Raw genomic sequence first — 24,608 nt, forward strand, 5'->3', positions numbered from 1 at the left:
CCTGAGCCTCTGCAGTGAAAGCTCTGAATCCCAACTAGACCACAGAGGAACACCCTCAGGGTAAGAATATTAATCAAGGAATTCCCTGGTAGTCCAGTGGTTAAGACTAGGCACTCTCACTGCTGTGTCCTGAGTTCAGTCCCCGGTTGGAGAACTGAGATCCTGCAAGCCATGAGGGCAACCAAAAATAAAAAATAAATTAATCAAACTTTATTTGTAAAGGTAGAAAAAAGATACAGAAGAGTGGGATTACTCTTTTTTTTTTTTTTAATAGTATACAGCTGGTAAAAGTTTTTAAGGAGAGTTTATAATATATAAAGTTATTTATTGATTATAATGAAGTTTTCAAAAATAAGATTCAAAATAATTCATAATGTATAACTACAGCTATGCAGTCCTGTATAGAAACGCAAATACATGGGAAGCAGTTTGTGCAACTAAGCGTAGCAAAGAAGTGACGATCTGCCAAAGAGCTCACCATGTCCCTCCCCGTGGAGACATTAGCTGGTTTCGTATCTTTCTGCTTTTATTTATTTTTGTATATTGTTTGTGACTGCACAAGGTTTACTTTTTAAATATGATTAGTTAGTTAGCCAGTTATTGTTGTCTGTGCTGGGTCTTCACTGCTCAGCGGGCTTTCTCTAGTTGCGGCAAGCTGGGGCTCCTCTCTGCTTGTGGTGCACGGGCCTCTCATTGTGGCGGCTTCTCTTCTTGGGGATCGTGGGCTCTAGGGTGAGCAGGCTTCGGTACTTGTGGCACAGGTGCTCAGGAGTTTCGGCTCCTGGTCTCTAGAGCACAGGCTCAATAGTTGTGGTGCATGGGCTTAGTTGCTCCAAGGCATGTGGGATCTGCCTGGATTAGAGACCAAAACCCTGTCTCCTGCATCAGCAGGCAGATTCTTTACCACTGAGCCACTAAGGAAGCCCCTGACTTTTCTAATGGGATAGAATACTTATTATAATGTATTAAAACGTGCAAAATAAGTTTTAATGAAAAAATTCAACTCTCCTTTCCCAACTCACCTTGGAACATCTCTCCTCTGACATCTAGGGCAGAAATCCGTACTGATGGTCCTCCAGGGGAAAGAATTGAACTCTTCCCCCGCAATCCGTGATCCATTCTTAGATTTGGAAGTCAGCAGAGCAATGAAGGCAACACTAAGAATGCCATCTATTCTTGGGCTTCCCTGGTGGCTCAGATGGTAAAGAATCTGCCTACAATGCAGGAGACCTGGGTTCGATCTCTGTGTCAGGACGATCCTCTGGAGAAGGAAATGGTACAAACCACTCCAGTATTCTTGCCTGAAGAATGCTACGGTCAGAGGAGCCTGGGGGGCTATAGTCCATGGGGTCCCAAAGTGTTGGACATGACTGAGAGATTTTCACTCACTCATAAGATCTTACCATCAACTACTGATTACTGATTGTTACATAATTTTAATCTCACCACACCTGAGAGGGTAGAATGGATTCTTTCATTTTCACAGCTTGAGAATCTGAGTCCCTGAGATACTAAATGTGTGGCCTGGATTCCCAGGAAATGTTGACCTTGAAACTTAGATGACTCTGGACTTCCTGGGAAGCCCACCTAGGCACCACCTGAGTGACAGATGAGTGAGTCATTCAGCCATGGAGTGTGGGTCCTAGCATTCTTGGAGGGGTCTACAGTTTTCCACCTGAAGACTCCTGCACATACTAAGACTATATTCTCTCTCTCTTCCTTCCATGTCAAGCAAGCTTTTCTTTAAAAATGCAAAGATAACTTCCCTAATATTAAGGCCAACCCGAGTCCCCCTACCCCCACTCCACCCCATGACTCATCCCAAATGGTAATCTAAATTTCAGTGAAACTACCCTCAGGATTGTAGTTGAGCATGTGGATCCAGGACAGAAGCTCTTTGGGCATTTGGACTTGGCTGATCTGGAAGGCAGTCCTGAAAGTTGATATTTTATTCTAGATGGACTTTGGGAAGGGATGGAAATGCCTGATGAGAGAAGACAAGTGAGAAGATTTCAAAAGCAAAGCCCAGTGAGCTCTGGGTTCCAACAAAAGGACTTGGAAAACCTGCTAGCCATCCTTGGCTTATACTTTCGAGTTTCAATTCCTTCTCAATTACAGACCATTCATTTGGCAAACATGTACTAAATATCTACTATGTGATGGCCGCTGCTTTTAGAAGGTACTGGGGCTGATGGAATCTCACTCTCCTGGCACTCAAGGTTGGCTCAGTCTTGCTCAGCCTAACATGGGTAAGGAAGTTTTAACACAAATGGTAAGGGCAACCTGCACAGGTGCCTTGTGGACATATATGTAGACTGGCAGCTTTGAGCAAGGAGTTACAAAAACCTTATAAAAGAGGCAGCATATGAGCTGCATTTTGAGTATAAGTAGGAACCCAATGGACACCCAGGAGAAATGAACATGACTCATAATCCAGGACATGCATTCCTTGGCCTAGGCCAGGACAGGACTCAGACTAAGCTGACTGGGGAGCTTTGCCGGTTTCTTTCCTGGCGAGAAAGTATGCCCCTAACATCTGACTGCTCAGGAATCACAGTTACTAAATACTGAGACGAGGAGTGGGCAGGGCGAGGCTTGATTTGAACAGGAAAATTGTGCTGGAGGGATTGTTAAAATGCAAAGCCCTGGGCCCTCACCCCTGGAGTTCTCATCAGTAGGTCTGGGATAGGTCCTGAAAACTGCATCCCAGCTGATGCCAGTGTAGCCTGTTTTGGGGCTGCACTTTGAGAACTATACTAGAACTACTTTCTGGCAGGAAGAGCAAGGGTTTATGAATCTAGTTTGGTTTCTAATATCAGAAGGGAGCTATGAGGTATAGAATAAACCGGACCACACCTGACCCACCCTGGCACTGCACGCCTACCCCAGTGACCCAGTGTTTGATTGCCTTGGGGTCACAGGAGCTGCAAACAGCCAGGAAGGGACCAGATGTGAAGGTCGGAGATGGTTCCCCGGAAGCAGAGCTCGACACTCAGCACCTGGGGCTGCTGCAGCTCCACAGACTGGCTCCTGCACCCTCAGGAGGCCTCTGATGACAGAGGAGCTCTGATCACACTTTCTGATCCAGACAGGGGAACATAAGGTGACAGACATGGACAAACTTACAGGTTAACAGAATGGGCTAATAACGAGGGCCCTGAAAGTGTTGGCGAATGGCTTCAGTCAGGTGTCCTAGGAGAAACACCAGAGAGTCACGTTGGTCTAGGAATGTGACTCTCGCTTCGGGTGTGAGAGGTCCTGGCTTCAAATCCTGATCGAGCCCACATCCTTGTGGGCTTCCCTGATGGCTCGGACAGTAAAGAATCTGCCTGCAATGCAGGAGACCTAGGTTTGATCCCTGGGTTGGGAAGATCCCCTGAAGAAGGACATGGAAACCCACTCCAGTATTCTTGCCTGGAGAATCTCCCATGAACAGAGGAGCCGGGCAGGCTACAGTCTATGGGCCGCAAAGAGTTGGACGTGACTGAGTGACTAAGCACACCAGAGAAACACCAAAGAGATTTATCTAATTTCTGAGATCTTGACATGGACGCTAGAGGGCGATCTGAGATTGCTGAAACTACAAGTGTTGGTCCAACCACCAAAAGAATGCTTTGTAGGCTTGGCGAGCATGCTCAGTCATGTCCCACTCTTTATGAGGCTGCCAGGCTGCCAGGCTCCTCTGTCTGTGGGAACCCAGGCAAGAATACTGGCTTGGGTTGCCATTTCCTCCTCCAGGGGATCTTCCTAACCCAGGGATTGAACCGGGGTCTCCTACATTGGCAGGAGGATTCTTTATCACTGAGCCACCTGGGAAACTCCTAGATTGGGCTTTTCTGCTTAAATCAAAAATTTGTCAAATACTATTAAAAAATAATAATAAGTTTTTAAAGTGGGAATTGCCTGGCAGTCCAGTGGTTAAGGGGCTTCCCTGGTGGCTCAGATGGTAAAGAATCTCTCTACAATGCAGGAGACTCACCTTTGATACTTGGGTCGGGTATGACTACCCACTCCGGTATTCTCACCTGGAGAATTCTAGGGACAGAGGAGCCTGGCAGGCTACAGTCCCTGGGGTCACAAAGAGTCGGACACGAATGAACGAAATCACTTACACTTTCACCAGTGGTTAAGACTTGGCCCCTTCACTGCTGTGGGCTGGTTAGGGTCTCTGGTGTGGGAACTAAGATGCCACAAGTCACACAGCTAGACCAAAAGAATAAAAATAGCCAATTTCCTTGACAAAACATCTTTCATATGTTGATTAATCGTGCCCTTATTTTACATTTTAATGAATGAAAGACAGATATGTAAAGAAAGAAAATGCAACTAAAAGAAAACAACATACTCAATTAAAATGGTAGTAATAATTCAAGGAATAATGTATCTATTTTCATACCTTAATCTATTTTTCTTCCAGTTTTATTGAGATATAATTGACACACAGTAGTACTGTACATATTTAAGATGTAGAGCACACTGATTTGACTTACATACCTTATGAACTGATTATCAGAGAAGGATATAATTTTGAGACATTAAAAAACCTTCAATTCAGTTCAGTCGCTCAGTCGTGTCCGACTCTTTGCAACCCCATGAATTGCAGCACGCCAGGCCTCCCTGTCCATCATCAACTCCCAGAGTCTACCCAAACCCATGTCCATCGAGTTGGTGATGCCATTCAACCACCTCATCCTCTGTTGTCCCCTTCTCCTCCTGCCCTCAATCCTTCCCAGCATCAGAGTCTTTTCCAATGAGTCAACTCTTCACAAGAGGTGGCCAAAGTATTGGAGTTTCAGCTTCAGCATCAGTCCTTCCAATGAACACCCAGGACTGATCTCCTTTAAGTTGGACACGAATGAACGAAATCTCCTTTAAGATGGACTGGTTGGACCTCCTTGCAGTCCAAGGGACTCTCAAGAGTCTTCTCCAACACCACAGTTCAAAAGCATCAATTCTTCAGCGCTCAGCTTTCTTTGGAGTCCAACTCTCACATTCGTACATGACTACTGGAAAAACCATAGCTTTGACTAGAGGGACCTCCATTGGCAAAGCAATATCTCTGCTTTTGAATATGCCGTCTAGGTTGGTCATAGCTTTTCTTCCAAGGAGCAGTTAATTTCATGGCTGCAGTCACCATGTGCAGTGATTTTGTAGGCCCCCAAAGTAAAGCCTGTCCCTGTTTCCATTGTTTCCCCAACTATTTGCCATGAAGAGATGGGACCGGATGCCATGATCTTAGTTTTTGGAATGTTGAGTTTTAAGCCAGCTTCTTCACTCTCCTCTTTCACCTTCATCAAGAGGCTTTTTTGTTTCTCTTCCCTTTCTGCTATAAGGGTAATGTCATTTGCGTATCTGAGGTTACTGATATTTCTCCTGGCAGTCTTGATTCCGGCTTGTGCTTCATCCAGCCTGGCATTTCACATAATGTGCTCTGAATATTAATTAACTAAGCAGGATGATAACATACAGGCTCGACGTACTCCTTTCCCAATTTGAAAGCCGTCTCTTTTTCCATGTCCAGTTCTAACTGTTGCTTCTCGACCTGCATACAGATTTCTCAAGAGGCAGGTCAGGTGGTCTGGTATTCCCATCTCTTGAACAGTTTTCCACAGTGTGTTGTGCTCCATAGTCAAAAACTTTGGCGTAATCAAAAGAAGCAGAAGCAAGAATTCTCTTGCTTTTTCTATGATCCAACGGATGTTGGCAATTTGATCTCTGGTTTCTCTGCCTTTTCTAAATCCAGCTTGAACATCTAGAAATCCACGGTTCACATACTGTTTAAGCCTGGCTTGGAGATTTTGAGCATGACTTTGCTAGCATGTGAGATGAGTGCAACTGTGTGGTAGTTTGAAGATTCTTTGGCATTGTCCTTCTTTGGATTGGAATGGAACGGAACTTTTCCAGTGCTGTGGCCACTGCTGAGTTTTAGGACAAACTAATATGGTTCCCTGATTCTGATTTCTTTTACTTGCTGTCAGCTCTGCAATGAGGAGTGGTCTACACTTGCGTACAGGATGTTTTGAAAAAGCACTGGATGGAGACTTTCAGACTTGGACTTTGCATGAACTGTGTTAACCGGGCAAGTTATTCAACTCCCATGGTTCTGTTTATTTCCCCTAAATGGAAGATTTAGATTTAGATTAGATTTAGATTATTACCCTGCAGGTCTCTTCTGAGCCAATGGTCTGGTATCCTGAGCACACGATCCTGAGCACAGAGTCACAGGGCACAGTATTCATGGAGGAGGACACCCCGCTTAGTACACTCGTCCTCCAGGTGCTGAGATACAACAGCTCGGCACTAACAAGCACCAACCTGGTGCTGAGAAAATTCCTGAATGAATTTCAGAATCAAATACAAAGTAACTCTGGGGTTGCCCCAGCCTGGATTCAACACACCCTACCTGGGCTCCAGAGTCTCCAGCTCCAGATCCTAGATGAGTTCTGACACACTCCCAGCATCACTGCGTGCCCCCTTCCTCTCACACTGTGAGCCCTTAGAAGGTGGGTCTGTGCAGGTAACTGGATGTGACCACTAGAGAAACCTTGGTTGAATTCTTGCTCCTGTAAGGCTCAACAGATAAGAGCTGAGCAGCCTCACCATTCAGCTTTGATTGGACCTCTGGTTTATGTCTTCACTTGGTTTCAAGGCCTTCCACACACTGTTTCAACACAGTTGACCCCTCAAGTGACTTTAACGAGAAATTATTAAACTACAACGTCTTCCCTGAACCCACTGTGCCTGATTGGACCCCACACCTTGCTGCACACTAACTCCCGACTGCTTGCAATGTCTTTATTGTCTTTTCCTTTTTGTCTTTTATGGTTATCCTAATCATCCACATGGGTGATTCTATCCAAAGTTCCACCTCATTCATTAAACTCTCTCTAACTGCTGGGGTGTCTGGCCTATGAACTTGAGGAAACTATTCCTCTGCTTCACTTGTAGCCTTGAAGGAGGTTCTGGTCTGGGACATCTCTGCACGTGCATCAGAGTGTCCATCAGGAGTTCCCAGAAGCAGGGGAGTATCATCCACACAGTCATTGTCAGCCCTCTAATGACCAACACGAGGTTATAATCTGGTTCCCCATCTCCAGAGCCCCCAAATTATTTGCTAAGCATGCATGCTTGAGCAGTGAGATTACTGAATTAATAAGTAATTAATGGCACCCAGACCCCAGCCTTCATTCTCAGGCGATGACTTGTGTCCACTCACCTGCCTCACCTGATGCTACAGGATGCCCATCCAGAGGGCCTCTCGCTCCTGAGGACTGGGGAGAGGTGGAGAGCACCGCTCCCCCTCTTTCTCCCGGGCTCCTGCCTGCTTTCATCAATGGGTGCTCTTTGTTCAGACCAGTCTCCAGGTTTGGCTGTGATATCACTGCACATTTCTCAGATTTAGTGGAAAATCCTCACCTGACTCATCAAGAGCTTGGTCTCATCGACAAAGAAGTTTGGCGCCTCCATCAACCCCGCAAGTCTCTGCCCTCCCCGCCTCGCTGTTCTGGAGGATGAAAGTTCCTGATGAAAGTGTCCATCCACAAACCAGAGGCAGTAAGTGTAGGGACTCCTGGACCTGGTTCAGCCACAGCCGTGCAGAAATACTGCAGAGCTTGATCCTGAGCTCAGAACCAGTGGATCGAAAGTAAACTCTGCTATTTATGAGTAATGATCCCTTCCCAGTGTATGAGAAATGTTGTGTTGTGTGTGTGAAAGAGAGAGAGAGATTGATTTTAAAACTTGGCTCATGAGCCTGGGGGTCTTGTGCGTCCAAAGGTGCAGGGCTGGCAAGCAGGCAGGAGACTCAGGGAAGGAGTGATGTTACAGACAGAGTCCAGGGTGGTCTGGACAATAGTGTGGCTGGCCTGACTCTCTTCCCTCTGAGATTTAAGAAATTCATGAGTTTATCATCACCCTCATATTGCACACCTTTTAAAAGGCCTGTGTGTTTGGCTTTTCCTTTGTTCTTATTGTTAGTGTGCTGCTATATTTGTGGAAAGAATAGTTGTGCAATGTTCTGACTTCTGTAAATTCATGAACTTAGAATAGGGAGTTCCCTGAAGGTTCAGTGGTTAAGACTGCACTTCCAATGCAGGGTTGCAGAACTAGGGATCAGTCGAGGTGGGGGAACCTGGATCCCACAAGCTGCAGGGCATGGCGAAAAAAATAAAAAGAAAAAAAAATTTTTTAAGAATCTACAATAGATTACTAAGAATAAATAGATTCTTAGTCACATTGGAAGAGAATGGAGAAGGTACTATTATCATATTAGGTAGTGAGACTGTGGGTGAATTTTTTTCCATTTAAAAAATTATTTGCTGTTGTTGTTGGTATGTGGTGTGCAATCAGAAAAGGAAGAAGGAAAAGAGCTGATTTTGGCTGTTATGATGCAAAAAAAAAAGAAGAAAAGAAAACAAAAATGTACATGTACTATCCAATTTATTCCATTTATTACTCTGAAGTCAGTCAGATATAATCACAGCTTAAGTATCAAGTGTTTGGAATGAGACTCAGAAGTGCCCAGCCCAGGATCACACAGCTGGTGGAAGCCAGGTCCTGAGACAACCAGCTCAGTGTTCCATCGCTATGGCACCTTCAGAGAGGAAGGGGGCCTCAGACCATGGGGTTAATCCTCTCACAACATCACCCTTCTCTATACAACATCCAGAGGGAATAGTTGAAGTCCTTTAGTGATGGAGAATTCAGCTGCTACCAAAGAAGCTGATTCCTGTGTAATTGTAATTGTTAATAAAAACAATACCTTATGATGAACCCAATTCTGTCTCTCTGATGCTTCTACGGAAATGACCAATTTTTGAATTCTGTGGTCAGACAGAATTTTTTAGCCTTCAGATAACACTCTTCAAATATGAAGAGTCTATTTTTAAGCAAATTATATCTCATCAGGGGGGGGGAAAAGGAAAAACAGCTATTAAGTGGGAAGGTTGGTCCAAATATTTCAGCCAAGCAATACTATAAACATGAAGTTCTCCCTAATGACTCTTTGTGTGCGTGCACGCTAGGTCACACAGTCATGTCCGAATCTTTGCAACCCCATAGACTGTAGCCTGCCAGGCTCCTCTGTCCACGGGCTTCTCCAGAACACTGGAGTGGGTTGCCTTGCCCTCCTCCAGGGGATCTTCCCAATCCAGAGATTAAACCCACGTCTCTTAACGCCTCCTGCATTGGCCAGCGAGTTCTTTACCACTAGGGACACGTGGGAATCCCAATGATGTTTTGAGGACGTTTATTAATTCTTTAACTGAAATGATATTTATTTAGCACATGCTCTCTGCCAGGCCCTGGGGATGCATTAGGTGAAAGCGAAAGTCGCTCAGTTGTGTCTGACTCTTTGCGACCCCATGGACTGTATAGTCCATGGAATTCTCCAGACCAGACTATTGAGGGGGTAGCCTTATGGCTGCAGTGTTCTTTCCTGGAGAATCCCAGGGCGGGGAGCCTAGTGGGCTGCTGTCTATGGGGTCGCACAGAGTCGGACACGACTGAAGCGACTTAGAAGCAGCAGCAGCAGTCTTTCCCTTCTCTAGGGGATCTTCCCAACCCAGGGATCGAACCCAGGTCTCCCACATTGCAGGCAGAATTTTTACCAGCTGAGCCACTAGGGTAGTCCAAGAACTTGCCCTGGGTGTTTTGATGCTAAATAGTCCAGCTGGGAAATAGGCATTTGGGATAGAGAGCAAGGGCGTCACTGTAGTCTGGGAATAGCTCAAGACGTCCTTCCTGAGGAGAGGACATTTGAAAGCAGCCTTGAGGATGAACAGGAGTTGATGGGGCAGCTGTGGTCTGTATAGAGGGAAACTGCTGATAAGGAGTCGTGTGTGTATATTGGACGGGGTGGTGGTGTCACAGGACGGACCAGGTCCCTGGAGACTGGAGAGTGGGGGCTCCAGCTGGGCAGTCTTCACCCCAGCATGTCCTCCCCCACCCTCCTAGCTGTGTTACTCCAGACAAGTTATTTTCCCTCTGTGCTCATCCGCATCTGCAAAACGGGTGACGTTTCAGGGATGTGGTGAGGGCTGGTTGAGTTGATATGGGAGGTGCTCAGGACAGAGCCTGGCACGTACTGGATGCTCAAGCCTCATTGGCTCTGGTGGCTGGAGGGAACCGAGGTGGGAGAGAGCGGGAGGCTGAGGATGGAGGCTGGGCCCTGGAAGCCCTCCTTGCCTGGTGGGATTTTCTTTTTGCTGACCCAAGATCTTATCAAAGATAAATGATATAAATTAGGTTCTAATCATGTCTGGATGGCATCACCGACTCGATGGACGTGAGTCTGAGTGAACTCCGGGAGTTGATGATGGACAGGGAGGCCTGGCGTGCTGCGATTCATGGGGTCGCAAAGAGTCGGATACAAATGAGCGACTGAACTGAACTGAAACTGAATCATATCTCCTTCAGGCTCCTCTGGCCGAGACAGTCTCTCAGACTTCCCTTTTTGTGTGATGACCTGGATGTTTTTGAGAATTGCTCAGGGATAGTGTGGAATGTCTCTCTAGTTGACTTGGGTTTTTGCAAAGAAGACCACAGGGATGAAGTGACATTCTCCACACATCAAGGGTTTATACTGTCCACTGGAATATCACTAATAAATTCACTTCAGCACCCACCTAAGATATATTTCCTCGGTTTCTCCTTGTGAAGTTCTATTTTTACTTCCTCACTGTCCACACTGTAGTCTTTGAAATATGGAAGGAAGGTACCATGTGCAGTCCACACTTAAGGGGCGCTCTGATATAAACTCTGGTGTGCAGGGGTTTGTGCAAATAAAAGTTTTCCAGTGAGATGGAGAAGTACTAGACTGATGAGCAGATGGGATGGAGAGTCTCTGTGTAGCTTCATAAGAAACTGCTGACTCATTACTAGCGACTGCCCTGCTTCCTATTCCTGCCCCAGTGAGCCAGGGTTTCTGCTGCTCCATGTCCTGGTCAGCACTTGGCATCACCGGTTCCTGGCTTCTAGCTACTCTACTAGGTGTGTGAGGATGTATCATTGCTGTGTTTATCTGCATGTCTTCATAACATGTGATGTTGAGCATCTTTTGGATGTATTTCCATATCATCTTGAGGAGGTGTCTGTTCAGACTTTTCTTTCATTAAATTGGTGTTTATTTTTATATTGTTGAATGTAATGGTTCTATGTATATTCTAAAGCAAGTTCTTTTCCATATATGTGAATTTGCAAATAATTTGTTCCTGTCTGTGCCCTGAGCTCTTTCCCTGACAGAACAGTATTCATTAACGTCTAGATGTACATTTCTGAGAAGAGAAATCAGGAATTCCTAACTGCAGTGGTTTCTAAATAGAGGACTTGGGTGACTGGGAATGGAGGGAGAACATGAATTAGTTATTTTGTTTATGCCGGAGCATCTTCTCAATCCTCTTGTGTGGAGTTAAAGAATGCTTTTGAAAAATGAGCTGAACATACCTTGCCCTTGTAAAACCCTTGACCAATCCCCTTCAGGCCACGTGTTAGCACATACATTCTCTGCCCAGGACCCATCATATGTTGACTGAGCTGTTCTGCCATAGAAATTCCACCACTGGAAAAGATGGGCTGACTTGTACGGACAGTTCTTCCCACAGAAAATAGCTGAAAATGCCATGGAAAATACAAAAACTGTCTTAAAAGCATCAAAGAGGGGACAAAGTCCTAACAGACGACCACACCTCTGAGAAGAAGGTTAAGATTCTGCTTGGCCTCCACAGAGAATTCCGTCCTGAGAAGAGAAGAGACGCCCCTGTGAGTCGCTGCCCGGAGCCCAGGCACGGAGCCCAGGACGTCCAGCCTCATGTCCCCAGCTCTTCACTTTTCTACCCACCTGCCTTCTTTCTTCAAAATTTAAAGGAAGCTTTATAATTCTGATTATGATGTATATGTATAACACATGATATGATAAAGGTTCACTGTAAAATAAGTTACAAAGGGTTGAAAGTGATAAAGGACAAAGTTAAAAGAACTGTAATCCTCACACAGGAGATATTTAGTTGCATTTACTTTTACTTTACTTTCGTTTTCCGGCTGCTGCCCAGGTGCTGGGACCTTCTCTAAACTGTTGAGCTCAGATCTCAGGGGCTCCCCTCTGTACTCTCCAGAAGCCACTTCCTGAGTCAGCTCACTTCCTCCTCCCTCCTCAGTCCCCTCTTGTACCTCCTTCCCTCATCTTTACTCTTTTTTTTTTTAATATATGTATTTGTTTGGCTGCGTTGGGTCTTAGTCGCAGCACGAGGGAGCTTCCTTCTCCTTTGCCGTACATGGACTGTGGCACACGGGCTCCAGAGCAGCGGAACTTCAATAGCCGCACCACGCCAGCTTAGCTGCTCAGTGTCCTGTGGGACCGTAGTTCCCTGACCCGGGATTGAAGGTGCGGACCTTGCACTGGCAGGCGAGTTCTTAACCACTGGACCAGCAGGAAGTCCTGTCAAATTGTTTCTGTGTCTTTGAGTTTGAATAGGTGCACATGTTTGTGTCTTTGTGAGTGTTTGATTAACACAGAGAAGAGTTATGGCTTTTTATGACTTTTCATCTTTGGGTCATACAACTCTTCATTTCCCAAGTGTAAAATAGTCATATATATTTTGTCTAGGAGACAAGACTCCAAAGGTGAAGGAAAAAAGAATTGCTTGAATTTGAGGGGGAAGTGTAGAAGGAGAAGAATACCATAGAAACCGTTCTTTCCAGCTAGAGAAACCCCTGAAACGAGAAGCTGTGTGCCACAGCTAGAGAGTAGCCCCCACTCACCACAACTACAGAAAAGCCCACAGAGCAATGCCCAGCACAGCCAAAAATAAATAAATAAAATTATATTTTTATAAAAGAATTTTAAGGTGGTGGATCCTTAGGTTACATCTTCTGCTTCATAATGTTGCAAGTATGTACAAGTCCTACAAGGTACTTGATTTATGTTGTGTTCAACAAACACTTTCTCTTGGGTTGAGTGAACACTTCTGTGTCTACTTATGCTTACCAGGTTAAGGAAAACACCAAGAGCTCAGTATAATAGAGCCAAGAATTAGCTCCAGTGATGGGCAGTTTGAACACTTATAACCTGAAGGTGGTATACCATGGTCTGCTTAATGTCTGCTTAACATTCTAGTTGCCAAAACACATATTAATGGAACTTTCTGTGCATGCTGCATTTTAAGGCTGTACCTTAAATAGACAAACCCACTATACTCATATAAAGACTGTATTTTAATATGCATCAATCTATGAGTCACAGAATAACTTTTGGGAGGGAGAGACTGAAAGTTAAGGACATTCTAGACACACACTGTCCGATATGCTGGCGACTAGTCATATTTGAATGAAATAAAATTAAAAGAGACACAGACTCACAGATACAGAACAGACTTGTGGTTGCCAAGAGGGAGGGGTGTGGGGGTTGGGGGTTAGTTAGCTGCAAACCATTACATAAAGAACGGATGAACAGGGGACTTCCCTGGTGATCCAGTGGTTAAGAATCCATCTTGCAAGGCAAGGCAAAAGGGTTCAATCTCTGGGCAGGGCACTAAGATCCCACATGCCTTGGAGTAACTGAACCCGCATACCAGGATGAAAAAGATCCCTCATGATGCACTGAACATCCTGTATGTTGCAACTAAGACCCAACGCAGCCAAGTAAATAAATAAATATTTTTAAAAAATAAAATGGATAAACAATGGTAGCACAGGTAAACCTATTCAACATCCTGGAATGAATCATAATGGAAAAGGATCTAAAGAAGAACCTATAAACGTGTATAACTGAGTCACTTTGCCATACAGCAGAAACTAACACAACATTGTAAATCAACTAGACTTCAACCAAATAAATACAAATATGTGAACAACTGATTCATTAAATAAAAGAAAAGTACTCATCACAACACTCATGTGTGAGGTGCTGAAATAGCCACATGTAGCCAGTGTCTCCCTGACTAGAGAGCACAGATATAGAACAATTCCTTCATCACAGAACATTCCGTTGGACAGGCCTGCCTTCATGCTTTGTGGACCTAAGTCAGATGCATCAGACCACGTGAGGTGAAAGAGTCACTATTATTTCTCTTAGACACTATGTCAGATTTCTGTCCAGGATATGAAGACAGATCAAGCTGGCGTGTAACCAAACCAACCCAGGTCATAAGTGTGTGCAGGGCCTCTAGGAACAAACTGCTCCCAGTTCCAAAGGGGAAACACCTGTCCCCCGATTCCCCTTCCCAGACTGAGGCTACACCCTGGTATCAGTTCCTAGGGGGTCAGTTCTCTTGGAGAGGAGCCCAGAAGAAGGCCTTCCACTGGGTTTAAGGAGGCAGGGAGTCCAGTTCAAGAAGATCTCCAAAACAAAGAGGAGGGAAAGACAGGGATCAGTTGGGAGACACCCTGGTTTATTTAGGACCGCAGTTCTCAGAGTGTGGTCTCTGGAACCCCTGGGATCACTGAGATACTTTGACTGTTCACTACATGGACATTTGCTTTGAGGTAAAAGAGCAATAACAGAGATTATGTCAGCAAACTTCACTAGTAATTATTTTCACTACAATTTACTTGCAGGAAAAAAAAGGAAAGTTTTCTTATAACGTCCAGGTTGACGTATTAAAAGTTCTTATCTTTCCTTCATAAACCATAATGGAAAAGATATGAAAAAAATATACGTATAACTGAGTCACACTGCTGTACAGCACAAATTAACACAACAGTGTAAATCGACTATACTTCAGTAAAATACATTTTAAAAATAAACGAATAAAAGTCTTATGTCTCCTGAATTCATCATCCTTAAATCCGCGTTTTAAAGTATCTTCTGTAACCACTGAGCTGCTGGAGCTGCTGGAAGCCCCCACCCTGAGGAAAGGGAAGTTGGAGACTGAATGGTTCCCCCACTATGTGGCACTCCCTGGGGGGAGCAGCACAAAGACGGTGGTGAAAGCATTATTCTTTGATAGTCTGAAGACACCCCAGGGGACACCTGGAGTCCACCCCCAAACCTGTGCTAGGGACAAGCATGGGCCCTTGGAGCCCTCCTGCTTCTCAGATTCCCAGGTGTTTTGGATGTTAATCCCCATCTGCTTCCATCAGCAGAAGGAGCGAGACCTTGGAGAAATGCGTGTGGGGAGGAGTGATGGGCCAGGTCTGAAAGGACACACTCCGGGTCCCACTAATGCAGCAGCAGCGTGGTCCTGTGACCACAGAGAGGCTGGGAAGTCCCCTCCCAAGAGGGGAGAACAGTTGAAGTTAATCAGCAACAGTGAGTACCCATTTCAATTTATTTAGTGTTCAGATATTTATTGACTCTTTACCACACGCCAAGCTCTGTGCGAACAGCAGCCTGAGACTTGACTGAGCAGCACCTTGGTCTGGGAGAAACGGAATCCACAGCACAGAAGACCTGTTAGGAAGTGCCTGCCATCCCAGGAGAAAGGATAAAGAAAACATCTTCTGGAAGTTCATAGAGTGATTCTAGACTGGAAGGTCCCTGGAGATGATAGGATTTGGTCTCCACTTGCAGAGAAGAACAGGATACCAGTGGGGGAAGCTGGAACTGGAGTTTAGAAGCGGGGCCTGTAAGTACAAGTTGTCATAAGGAATACTATGATATTGAATTCATTGAATCCATACATTCTAAAGTTATAAATGGATGGAATAATTACTCATTATATTAAGTGAAAAAGAGATCAGTAAGATGAATTCATCCCATATTTTAGAAAGCTATATAAATTTAGATGAAATCACACAGATACGTTGAGTCAAAGTTTTCTAATTTTCAAACTGTTTTATTGTTAATATATATAAAGAGAAAAGTGCCACCAACTGCTTTGCTTGGATAGACTAACCTCTCCACAACAGACACTCAGAGCTGGGGTGTAGACAAGTGAACCCAGTACGTCCCCAACTCTCCCTGCAGGTCCCCTGAGGGAGCGACCTCTTCTCTAGTCTCCCTGTGGACCCAGCGCCTGACTCAGGGGCTCAGTCAACACTCCCTGAAGTGCTACACTTGGGAAGTGGCCTCTTGTGTCCTAGTCAAGAGAGTGATTTCCTCTAGAAGGCACCGCCAAAGCACTGAATCTTACAGAAGTGGGTTTGCTCTAACAGCAGGACTCTGATGGTGGCAAGTGTGAGTGTTGGCTCTTTTACTGACAAGCCAGGGAGCCCTGCAGCACTCATGCCATTTCTCACAAGGCCACCAGAGGGCGGTGTGCAGCTGCTTAAGACAAACCAGCCCCATTCAAATATCCTTTCCAAGGTAGCCTTGTCAAAACATGTTTTACAAAGTCAGAGGATTTCTTTAAAGTACATTGATTGCTTTTTGTCTTTAATCTCATTTGGACACTAGCGGAAGTCCACTATAAGTAACAACTATAAGGTGAGCCCCTGACAGAAGTTGACCCTGTGGTACACAGACGAATAAACTTACATGTCCAGTCCCCCATCTGTCCATCTCTGTCCAGTACTCCCTCCCTCTCTTCAGTTCAGTTCAGTTGCTCAGTCGTGTCCGACTCTTTGGGACCCCATGAACTGCAGCATGCCAGGCCTCCCTGTCCATCACGAACTCCTGCAGTTTACCCAAACTCAAGTCCATTGAGTAGGTGATGCCATCCAACCATCTCATCCTCTATTGTCCCCTTCTCCTCCTGCCCTTAATCTTTCCCAGCATCACGGTCTTTTCAAATGAGTCAGCTCTTCACATCAGGTGACCAAAGCATTGGAACTTCAGCTTCAACATCAGTCCTTCCAATGAACACCCAGGACTAATCTCCTTTAGAATGGACTGGTTGGATCTCCTTGCAGTCCAAGAGACTCTCAAGAGTCTTCTCCAACACCACAATTCAAAAGCATCAATCCTTTGGTACTCAGCTTTCTTTATAGTCCAACTCTTACATCTATACACGACTACTGGAAAAACCATAGCTTTGACTAGATGGACCTTTGTTGGCAAAGTAATGTCTCTGCTTTTTAACATGCTATCTAAGTTGGTCATAGCTTTCCTTCCAAGGAGCAAGCATCTTTTAATTTCATAGCTTCAGTCACCATCTGCAGTGATTTTGGAGGCCAAGAAAATAAAGTCTCTCACTGTTTCCATTGTTTTCCCATCTATTTGCCATGAAGTGATGGGACCAGATGCCATGATCTGTTATCTGAATGTTGAGTTTTAGGCCAACTTTTTCACTCTCCTTTTCCACCTTCCTCAAGAGGCTTTTTGGTTCTTCGATTTCTGCCATAAGGGTGGTGTCATCTGCATATCTGAGGTTATTGATATTTCTCCCAGCAATCTTGATTCCAGCTTGTGTTTCATCCAGCCTGGCATTTCTCATGATGTACTCTGCATAGAAGTTAAATAAGCGGGGTGACAATATACAGCCTTGATGTACTGCTTTCCCAATTTGGAACCAGTCTGTTATTCCATGTCCAGTTCTAACTGTTGTTTCCTCACCTGCATATAGGTTTTGCAGGAGGTAGGTAAGGTGGTCTGGGAGTCCCATCTCTTGAAGAATATTCCAGTTTGTTGTGATCTACACAGTCAAAGGCTTTAGAGTAGTCAATGAAGCAGAAGTAGATGTTTTTCTTTAACTCTCTTGCTTTTTCTATGATCCAAACGATATTGGCACTTTGATCTCTGATTCCTCTGCCTTTTCTAAATCCAGCTGGAACATCTAGAAGTTCTTGGTTCACATACTGTTGAAGCCTAGCTTGGAGAATTCTGAGCATAATATTGAGAGTGTGTGAAATGAGTGCAAATGTACGGTAGTTTGAAGATTCTTTGGCATTGCCCTTTTTGGGATTGGAATGAAAATGGACGTTTTCCAGTCCTATGGCCACTGCTGAGTTTTCCAAATTTGCCAGCATATTGAGTGCAGCACTTTAACAGCATCATCTTTTAAGATTTGAAATAGCTCAGCTGGAATTCCATCTCCTCCACTAGTTTTGTTCATAGTGATGCTTCCTGAGGCCCACTTGACTTCACCCTCCAGGATGTCTGGCTCTAAGTCAGTGATCACACCATCCTGGTTAGATGAGTTTTTAAGATATGTTTTGTAGAGTTCTTCAGTATATTCTTGACACTTCTTAATAATCTTCTCGTTAATGTTATTAATGGGATTTAATATTAATGAATCTTACCCTCTTTTCTAGAATTATTTTGCGTCAATCTGAATGTCAGCTTTCTCATTCTGAGATATAACATTTTAATGACATATATGCTCTAACCGTTTTTAATGCTTCCTTCAGAAATGTTGCATTTGCAATTCTTTCCCTCAGAACAATCTTTCTGGTTTACCTGGTGGTTAATGTCTTACCATCATTTGAGACTTTATTGACTGCTAATACTTAATACAGGTTGCTCTCCTGTTTCCCTGGTTTGCTATTTCAAAGAATCAAAAACTATCAATACTTTAAAAAAAATGGTGTGAATATCGGCCTTTCAAGTTTTTCATGCTTAAGCAAACTTCAGAAAATTGTGTTCTAATCTTAATATATACCTTGCACAAATATTGCTCTGTTGTTTTCCCTACTGTAAAAAATGAGCTGCTTCTTTTAGGAAAATAACAGGCTTGTGGTCGTATCTCAAAATGCTAATAAATGGTTATTTTTCTTAAAAAGAACTATCCTCTATGATGACATGGGAAGTATACATCAAGCATTTCTGCTACATTCCAAAGTCCTATGTCCCAAGGAAAATCATTTGTATGAGCTGAACTACCCTCTTTTTCATAGAATGCAATTTTTATTTGAAAGAAGGAATGACACTGGAAGATCTATAAAACTTAATGAAACAATGAATTACTTAAAAAAAAATCTTACATTAGTACAAGTGACATCTACTGTGCAAAATAGGCTTATGGATTTTAATGTAACAGAATAGGAAATAGTGATATTATTTCAGGTCCACTGAGAAAATAATCTCTAAGAAACTATCACTTGTGTAGTTTTAGTTTTGTATCAAAGATAAACATCCTCAAGTAACAGGAAAGGTTATTAAAAATACTACTCCTACCTACGTATGGTCCTTTTTATTTTCATAGATTTCAATCAAAATAACCAATTCAATGCAAAAACAAACATAAAATCCAGTGAGACAGACAAGGAAAAGACTTGCAAAAATATAATAATGAAAAAACTTTCACTGTTCCCACTATAGAGTTTATTTGGAGAAATTGTTATTTTTCATATAAAAATCATGGGTTATTAACATTATTCTAAATAAATTAGTTGAAAATGTTTAAACTGCTATTTCAACTACAGAAAATATCGATAGAAGTAACCACATAAACAAAATTATCTTTGGGGTCCTCACTAATTTGTAGGACTGTATAAATATCCTGACCAAAATGTTCTGAAAATCTCTGACTACACAGTCGCTGGGTCAGGACTCGGGGACAGTATGCAGAACTGCAGAGTTCTCGGTGCAGGAGAGGAGGGATCAGGGCAAAGTCCCAGATACCGGATCTGGTTCTCAAGGCCTCAGCGTCTCAGAGTCAAGGGCCTTGTTTGGGGCGGGGACTGGCCGTGTTGGGGATCCCTAGTCTCCTCGAGTTTCACTTTCTCTTCGCAATCTGTGTTGTGCCTTTCTGGCCGGACACTCGTGTCGCGGCCCTAGTTCTCACTCCCATTGGGTGTCTGGTTTCTAGACGCCAATCAGCGGCCCCGCGGTTCCCGAGTGTAACGTCTGCACCGGTACCCAGCCGGCCCGACCCCTACCCTCCGCTGGGACTCAGTTTCTCCCCAGACCCTGAGGATACGGGTCATGGGGCCGCGAACCCTCCTCCTCTTGCTCTCGGGGGTCCTGGTCCTGACCGAGACCTGGGCCGGTGAGTGCGGGGTCGGGAGGGAACGGCCTCTGCGGGGAGGGGCGAGCGGACCGCCCGGGGGCCGGGGGGAGTGGGGTGGGCAGGACCCCCAGGGAAGGAGCCACGCCGCCGCCCTCGCCCAGACCCGTCCTCTCCCACCTGGTCCCGTCCTGTCCCTCCCCTGCTTCCCGCCCCTTTTCTCTCCCCCAAGAAGTCCGGGTCCTCCGACCTTTTCAGTCTCACGGGCCCCTAGCCCCCTCCCCACTCCCGGCCCCATCACCTCTGACCCGGGACCCGCTCCAGGACGAACATCGGGCCGGTCTCACCCCTCCCCGCCCCCAGGCTCCCACTCCCTGAGCTATTTCAACACCGGAGTGTACCAGCCCGGCCTCGGGGAGCCGCGATTCTTTGCCGTCGGCTACGTGGACGACACGCAGTTCGCGCGGTTCGACAGCGACGCCCCGAATCCGAGAATGGAGCCGCGGGCGCCGTGGATGGAGCAGGAGGGCCCGGAATATTGGGAAGAGATGACACGAGATGCCAAGGAAAGTCAACAGAAATCCCGATTATGCTTGTACAACCTGCGCGGCTACTACAACCAGAGCGAGGCCGGTGAGCGACGCGGGCCCGGGTCCAGGTCACGACCCCCATCCCCAGGGACTGGCTGGGGTCGCCCCGAATCTCTGGGTCCGAGGGTCACTTCGACATTGCGGGATCCTCACCGCCCTCCGCCCCCCGACTCAGGAGGAGCCTGGGGAAGTGGGGTGGGGGGTGGAATTGACCCGGTTTCATTTTCAGTTTGAGTTTAATCACCGCGAGTGGTCAGGGCGGGTCAGAGTCTCACATCCTCCAGGTGATGTTTGGCTGCGAAGTGGGGCCGGACGGGCGCCTGCTCCGTGGATTCTGGCAGAAGGCCTACGACGGCAGAGATTACATCGCCCTGAACGAAGACCTGCGCTCCTGGACCGCAGCGGACACGGTGGCTCAGATCACCAAGCGCAAGTGGGATGTCTCCGGGCAGGCAAAGATCCAACGGAACTACCTAGAGGTCAAGTGCGTGCAGTGGCTCCTCAGACACCTGGAGACGGGAAAGGACACGCTGCTGCGCGCAGGTATGAGGGGCACCGGGCCTCCCTGATCTCCTCTCAGGCTGGAGCTGGCTTTCCACGAGGAGAGGAAAATGGGCTCCTTCTGGAAACACCGCCCCAACTTCTTATCTGGAGAGGGGGAATACCCAAGGTTTTCATGTTCTGTACAAGACAGTGATACACCAGTGGCCCCATTTCTCTGAAGGACAGTTAAAGCATTCAGTATATTTGGAGAAGCAGAAAACCATCCCCGAAATAACTGGTCAGCAGTGCCCTTTGACCCTGACTGCCATCTGTGAACCATGAGTTTCTCTCAAGGCCTGTTCTCACCCTGAGACCATCTTAGGAGGCCAGACTCCAGCTTTTCTGAGACATTCAGCCTCCACCCAAATTAGGACCATTACTCTGTATTTTCCCCTTACATGGAGTCTCCTACCTTGGCACTCACCCTGACTCCAGAACTTTCCAAGAACTAAGAGTTTTTCCCAGACCCTGGAGTCCAGGCTGGTGTCTGATGTTTGTGCTGCTTCTTTTCAAACCCATTATCTCGTCCATTCTCAGCATGGTCATGTGGTACTGCTTCAGAGGCCCATGGAGTGTGAATTTTCTGATTCTTCTCTTCAGACCCTCCAAAGACACATGTGGCCCATCACCGCATCTCTGACCGTGAGGTCACCCTGAGGTGCTGGGCCCTGGGCTTCTACCCTAAGGAGATCACACTGACCTGGCAGCAAGACGGGGAAGACCTGACTCAGGACATGGAGCTTGTGGAGACCAGGCCTTCAGGGGATGGAACCTTCCAGAAGTGGGCGGCCCTGGTGGTGCCTTCTGGAGAGGAGCAGAGATACACGTGCCGTGTGCAGCACGAGGGGCTTCAGGAGCCCCTCACCCTGAGATGGGGTAAGGAGGGGGTCGGAATGGAGCTTCCTCTCGGTAAAGCAGGAGCCCTTCTGGACATGTTCAGCAAGGTCAGGACTGAAGCCTGAAGTCTGGGCCCCTTCCCTTTCTTCCACAGAACCTCCTCAGCTCTCTGTCCTCATCAAGGGCATCATTGTTGGCCTGATTCTCCTCATGGTCACTGGAGCTGTGGTGACTGGAGCTGTGATTTGGAGGAAGAAGCACTCAGGTAGGGAAAGGAGGGAGGGATCTGAATGTTCTTGTCTCTGGCCCAGGTGGAAGTTTGCCTGCCTCATTACTGAAAAGTACCCTCCACACACATGTGGAATCTGAGCTGATGCTAAGACTGACCCTTTTGTAAAATACATGTGAAAGTGAAAGACAAATTTTTCATCTTCATAATTCCAGTTGGGGGCCTGTGTCTCAGCATTTGAAGGTCAGGAGGGAACGTCCCTGCTGAGGACAGACCTCCAGGAGGGCAGCTGGTCCAGTCACCCCAACGTCTCCTTCCTTCATGTTCCTGAGCCTATCCTGGATTTTTGGTCACAGTTCTGAAAAGTTCTTTGTGTCCAGGACTGGGGAGTTCCTCTAGGATCTCATGACTCAGTCGTCTCCCTGGTCTCTCACATGATACTTTCTTCTCACAGGTGAAAAAGGAAGGGGCTACACCCAGACTGCAAGTAAGTACAGAGAGGGTGACTCCTGAGACCCTTGTGAGGGTGCAGACAGGAGGCCATGCGGGACTCACCCTCCTCAAAGTGCCTTCTCCAGTTTCTGTCCTGTGGGTTCTGACCATGCTCTGGTCTTGTTCTCCCCCAGGCAGTGACAGTGCCCAGGGCTCTGATGTGTCTCTCACGGTTCCTAAAGGTGAGACCCTGGGGCTTTTAGATTGGGAGAGGAGTTGGGGCAGAGGGAACACACTGGGTGGCAGGGGTCTCTGAGTGGGACATGTGACCGTGTGAGGGGCTATGGAGATTGTCAGGCCTTACATGACTGACTGAACTGGTTCCTGATTCTTTTCTCTCACAGGGTGAGACAGCTGCCTTGTGGGGACTGAGTGATGCTCTGTCCCACTTTGCGACGTCAGATCCCCAGACCCCTCTTTCTGCAGCTGCATCTGAAGGTGTCTGTGCTCCTATAGGGTAACATGAAGAGGTGGGGTGCCGGGAGCCAGCACAGGAGTTCCCACCCATGACAAGGTCATGCGGGTGAGCTCTGACGGGCAAGGCGAGTCAGGGCTCAAGAGGCCCCCTGGACCTGCCTGAGCGTCTACCCCAAAACCAGAATCTGTCTGTTTTACTATTTTATGACTTTTACCAACTCCCCTGACATTCATGGGGGGCTATTCCCAACCACCTTTCTCTGTAAGAAAATCAACCCGACCACCTTTCTCTAAAGAAAATCAACTTAGAGCTCTACTTAATAAGTCTCCTGGGCATAATATGCTATGCTAAGTCACTTCAGTCGTGTCCGACTCTGTGCGACCCCATAGATAGCAGCCCATTAGGCTCCTCTGTCCCTGGGATTCTCCAGGCAGGAATACTGGAGTGGGTTTCCATTTCCTTCTCCAATGCATTAAAGTAAAAAGTGAAAGTCAAGTCACTCAGTCGTGTCCGACTCTTCGCGACCCCATGGACTGCAGCCTACCAGGCTCCTCCGTCCATGGATTTTCCAGGCAGGAGTACTGGAGTGGGGTGCCATTGCCTTCTCCGTGGGCATAATAGGAGTGTTTCAATTCAAACCCCTCTGCTGACTTTCTAGCTTGCCTGACAGGTTTCTTCAGACTACTGCAGCTACGCATGTGATTGTTCACAGCCTCCCAACCATGAGAGGCACGGAAGCTTAAGATATTTTAACAATGCTGAGCTTCTCAGAGAGTTAAAATTGTTAGAATAGAACTAGTAGAGGATTTCTTTGTTGAGCTAATGCTTGCTGCCAAGTTTCCATATCCCTTACCTACTGTGTCCCTGGGAGTGTATTGATTAATATAGTTGGTGTATAGAAATGTAAGTAGTAGCTTTAATGTTTGTAACCTTGGACCCTTGAGTTAATTCTTTTCTTGTTATAGCCCACCACACTTTTGCCCTATAGGAATGCAACTTTATCTAATGCTTTCAGAGGGTGGCGCCTGACTTTAGAATAATCACCTTTAGAGAAAATAAGTTTTCTGATTGACTAACCATTATTCAGAAGAAAGGGTCATAAAATGTTAAGAGGCTTCCTGGCCAGAAGATGATGTAAATCACCTAAAGCCTTTGCATATGATAAGTTTGCAGAAAGAAAGCCGGCCTTCAATATAGAGTCAAGGACTGCTGACCTTGCATGACTCTACATCCCCCTATTATCCTCTATGCACAACTTAAGGTATAAAAGCTACTTTGGAAAATAACATTGTGGACCTTGCTCAACAGGCTTGGTCTCCCTGTGTCGTTCTTGCTTCCTTTTCTCTCCTTTTCTTCTCTTCTCTGTTCTTCCTTCAGGATGACTAATTTGGAGCACGGGGGCCCTCTGAGACCACTTATTTGCCCGGGCTTCTAAGACCCACCTAAGAAGGTGTCTAAGGTGGGGAACTTTCCGCGATTTGAGAGGGTGCCTGTGGCCTCCGTGGGCAGTGCAAACCTGATGTCACAGGTTTTATTGGCTTTCTGAGTAAACCAATTAGTTCAAGCCTCTGTCTCTTTCTCCTTTTATCTATCTTTTTGCCAACACCTTCCTCCCAAGGGAATCCCTGGATCCAACCGGGGCTGGATCCCGGTAGTGGGGAGACTGCCAACCTCTTCCAATCCAAACTCCTGGATTTAAAAAGTGCTGCCTAATAGTCACAGCACTATTAGCACAGCAC

General features: G+C 46.1%; 1 protein-coding gene across 2 annotated transcripts; it reads left to right on the forward strand.

The window, feature by feature from the left end:
• Positions 1-19,544: 19,544 nt before the first annotated feature.
• LOC133236499 (BOLA class I histocompatibility antigen, alpha chain BL3-7-like) lies at positions 19,545-24,155 on the forward strand. 2 transcript variants are annotated; one of them, XM_061398558.1, is made up of 8 exons: positions 19,545-19,802; positions 20,124-20,393; positions 20,618-20,893; positions 21,494-21,769; positions 21,885-21,995; positions 22,414-22,446; positions 22,586-22,633; positions 22,796-24,155. In XM_061398558.1, exons 1-8 carry the CDS (start codon positions 19,739-19,741, stop codon positions 22,798-22,800), a joined length of 1,083 nt encoding a protein of 360 aa, XP_061254542.1. In that variant the 5' UTR covers positions 19,545-19,738; the 3' UTR covers positions 22,801-24,155. The 2 variants fall into 2 exon arrangements, with proteins under 2 accessions (XP_061254542.1, XP_061254543.1); XM_061398559.1 differs by having other exon boundaries at positions 19,622-19,802; positions 20,654-20,893.
• Positions 24,156-24,608: the final 453 nt, after the last annotated feature.

This window comes from Bos javanicus, chromosome 23, assembly GCF_032452875.1.
Source record: "Bos javanicus breed banteng chromosome 23, ARS-OSU_banteng_1.0, whole genome shotgun sequence".
Classification (NCBI taxonomy): Eukaryota; Metazoa; Chordata; class Mammalia; order Artiodactyla; family Bovidae; genus Bos; species Bos javanicus.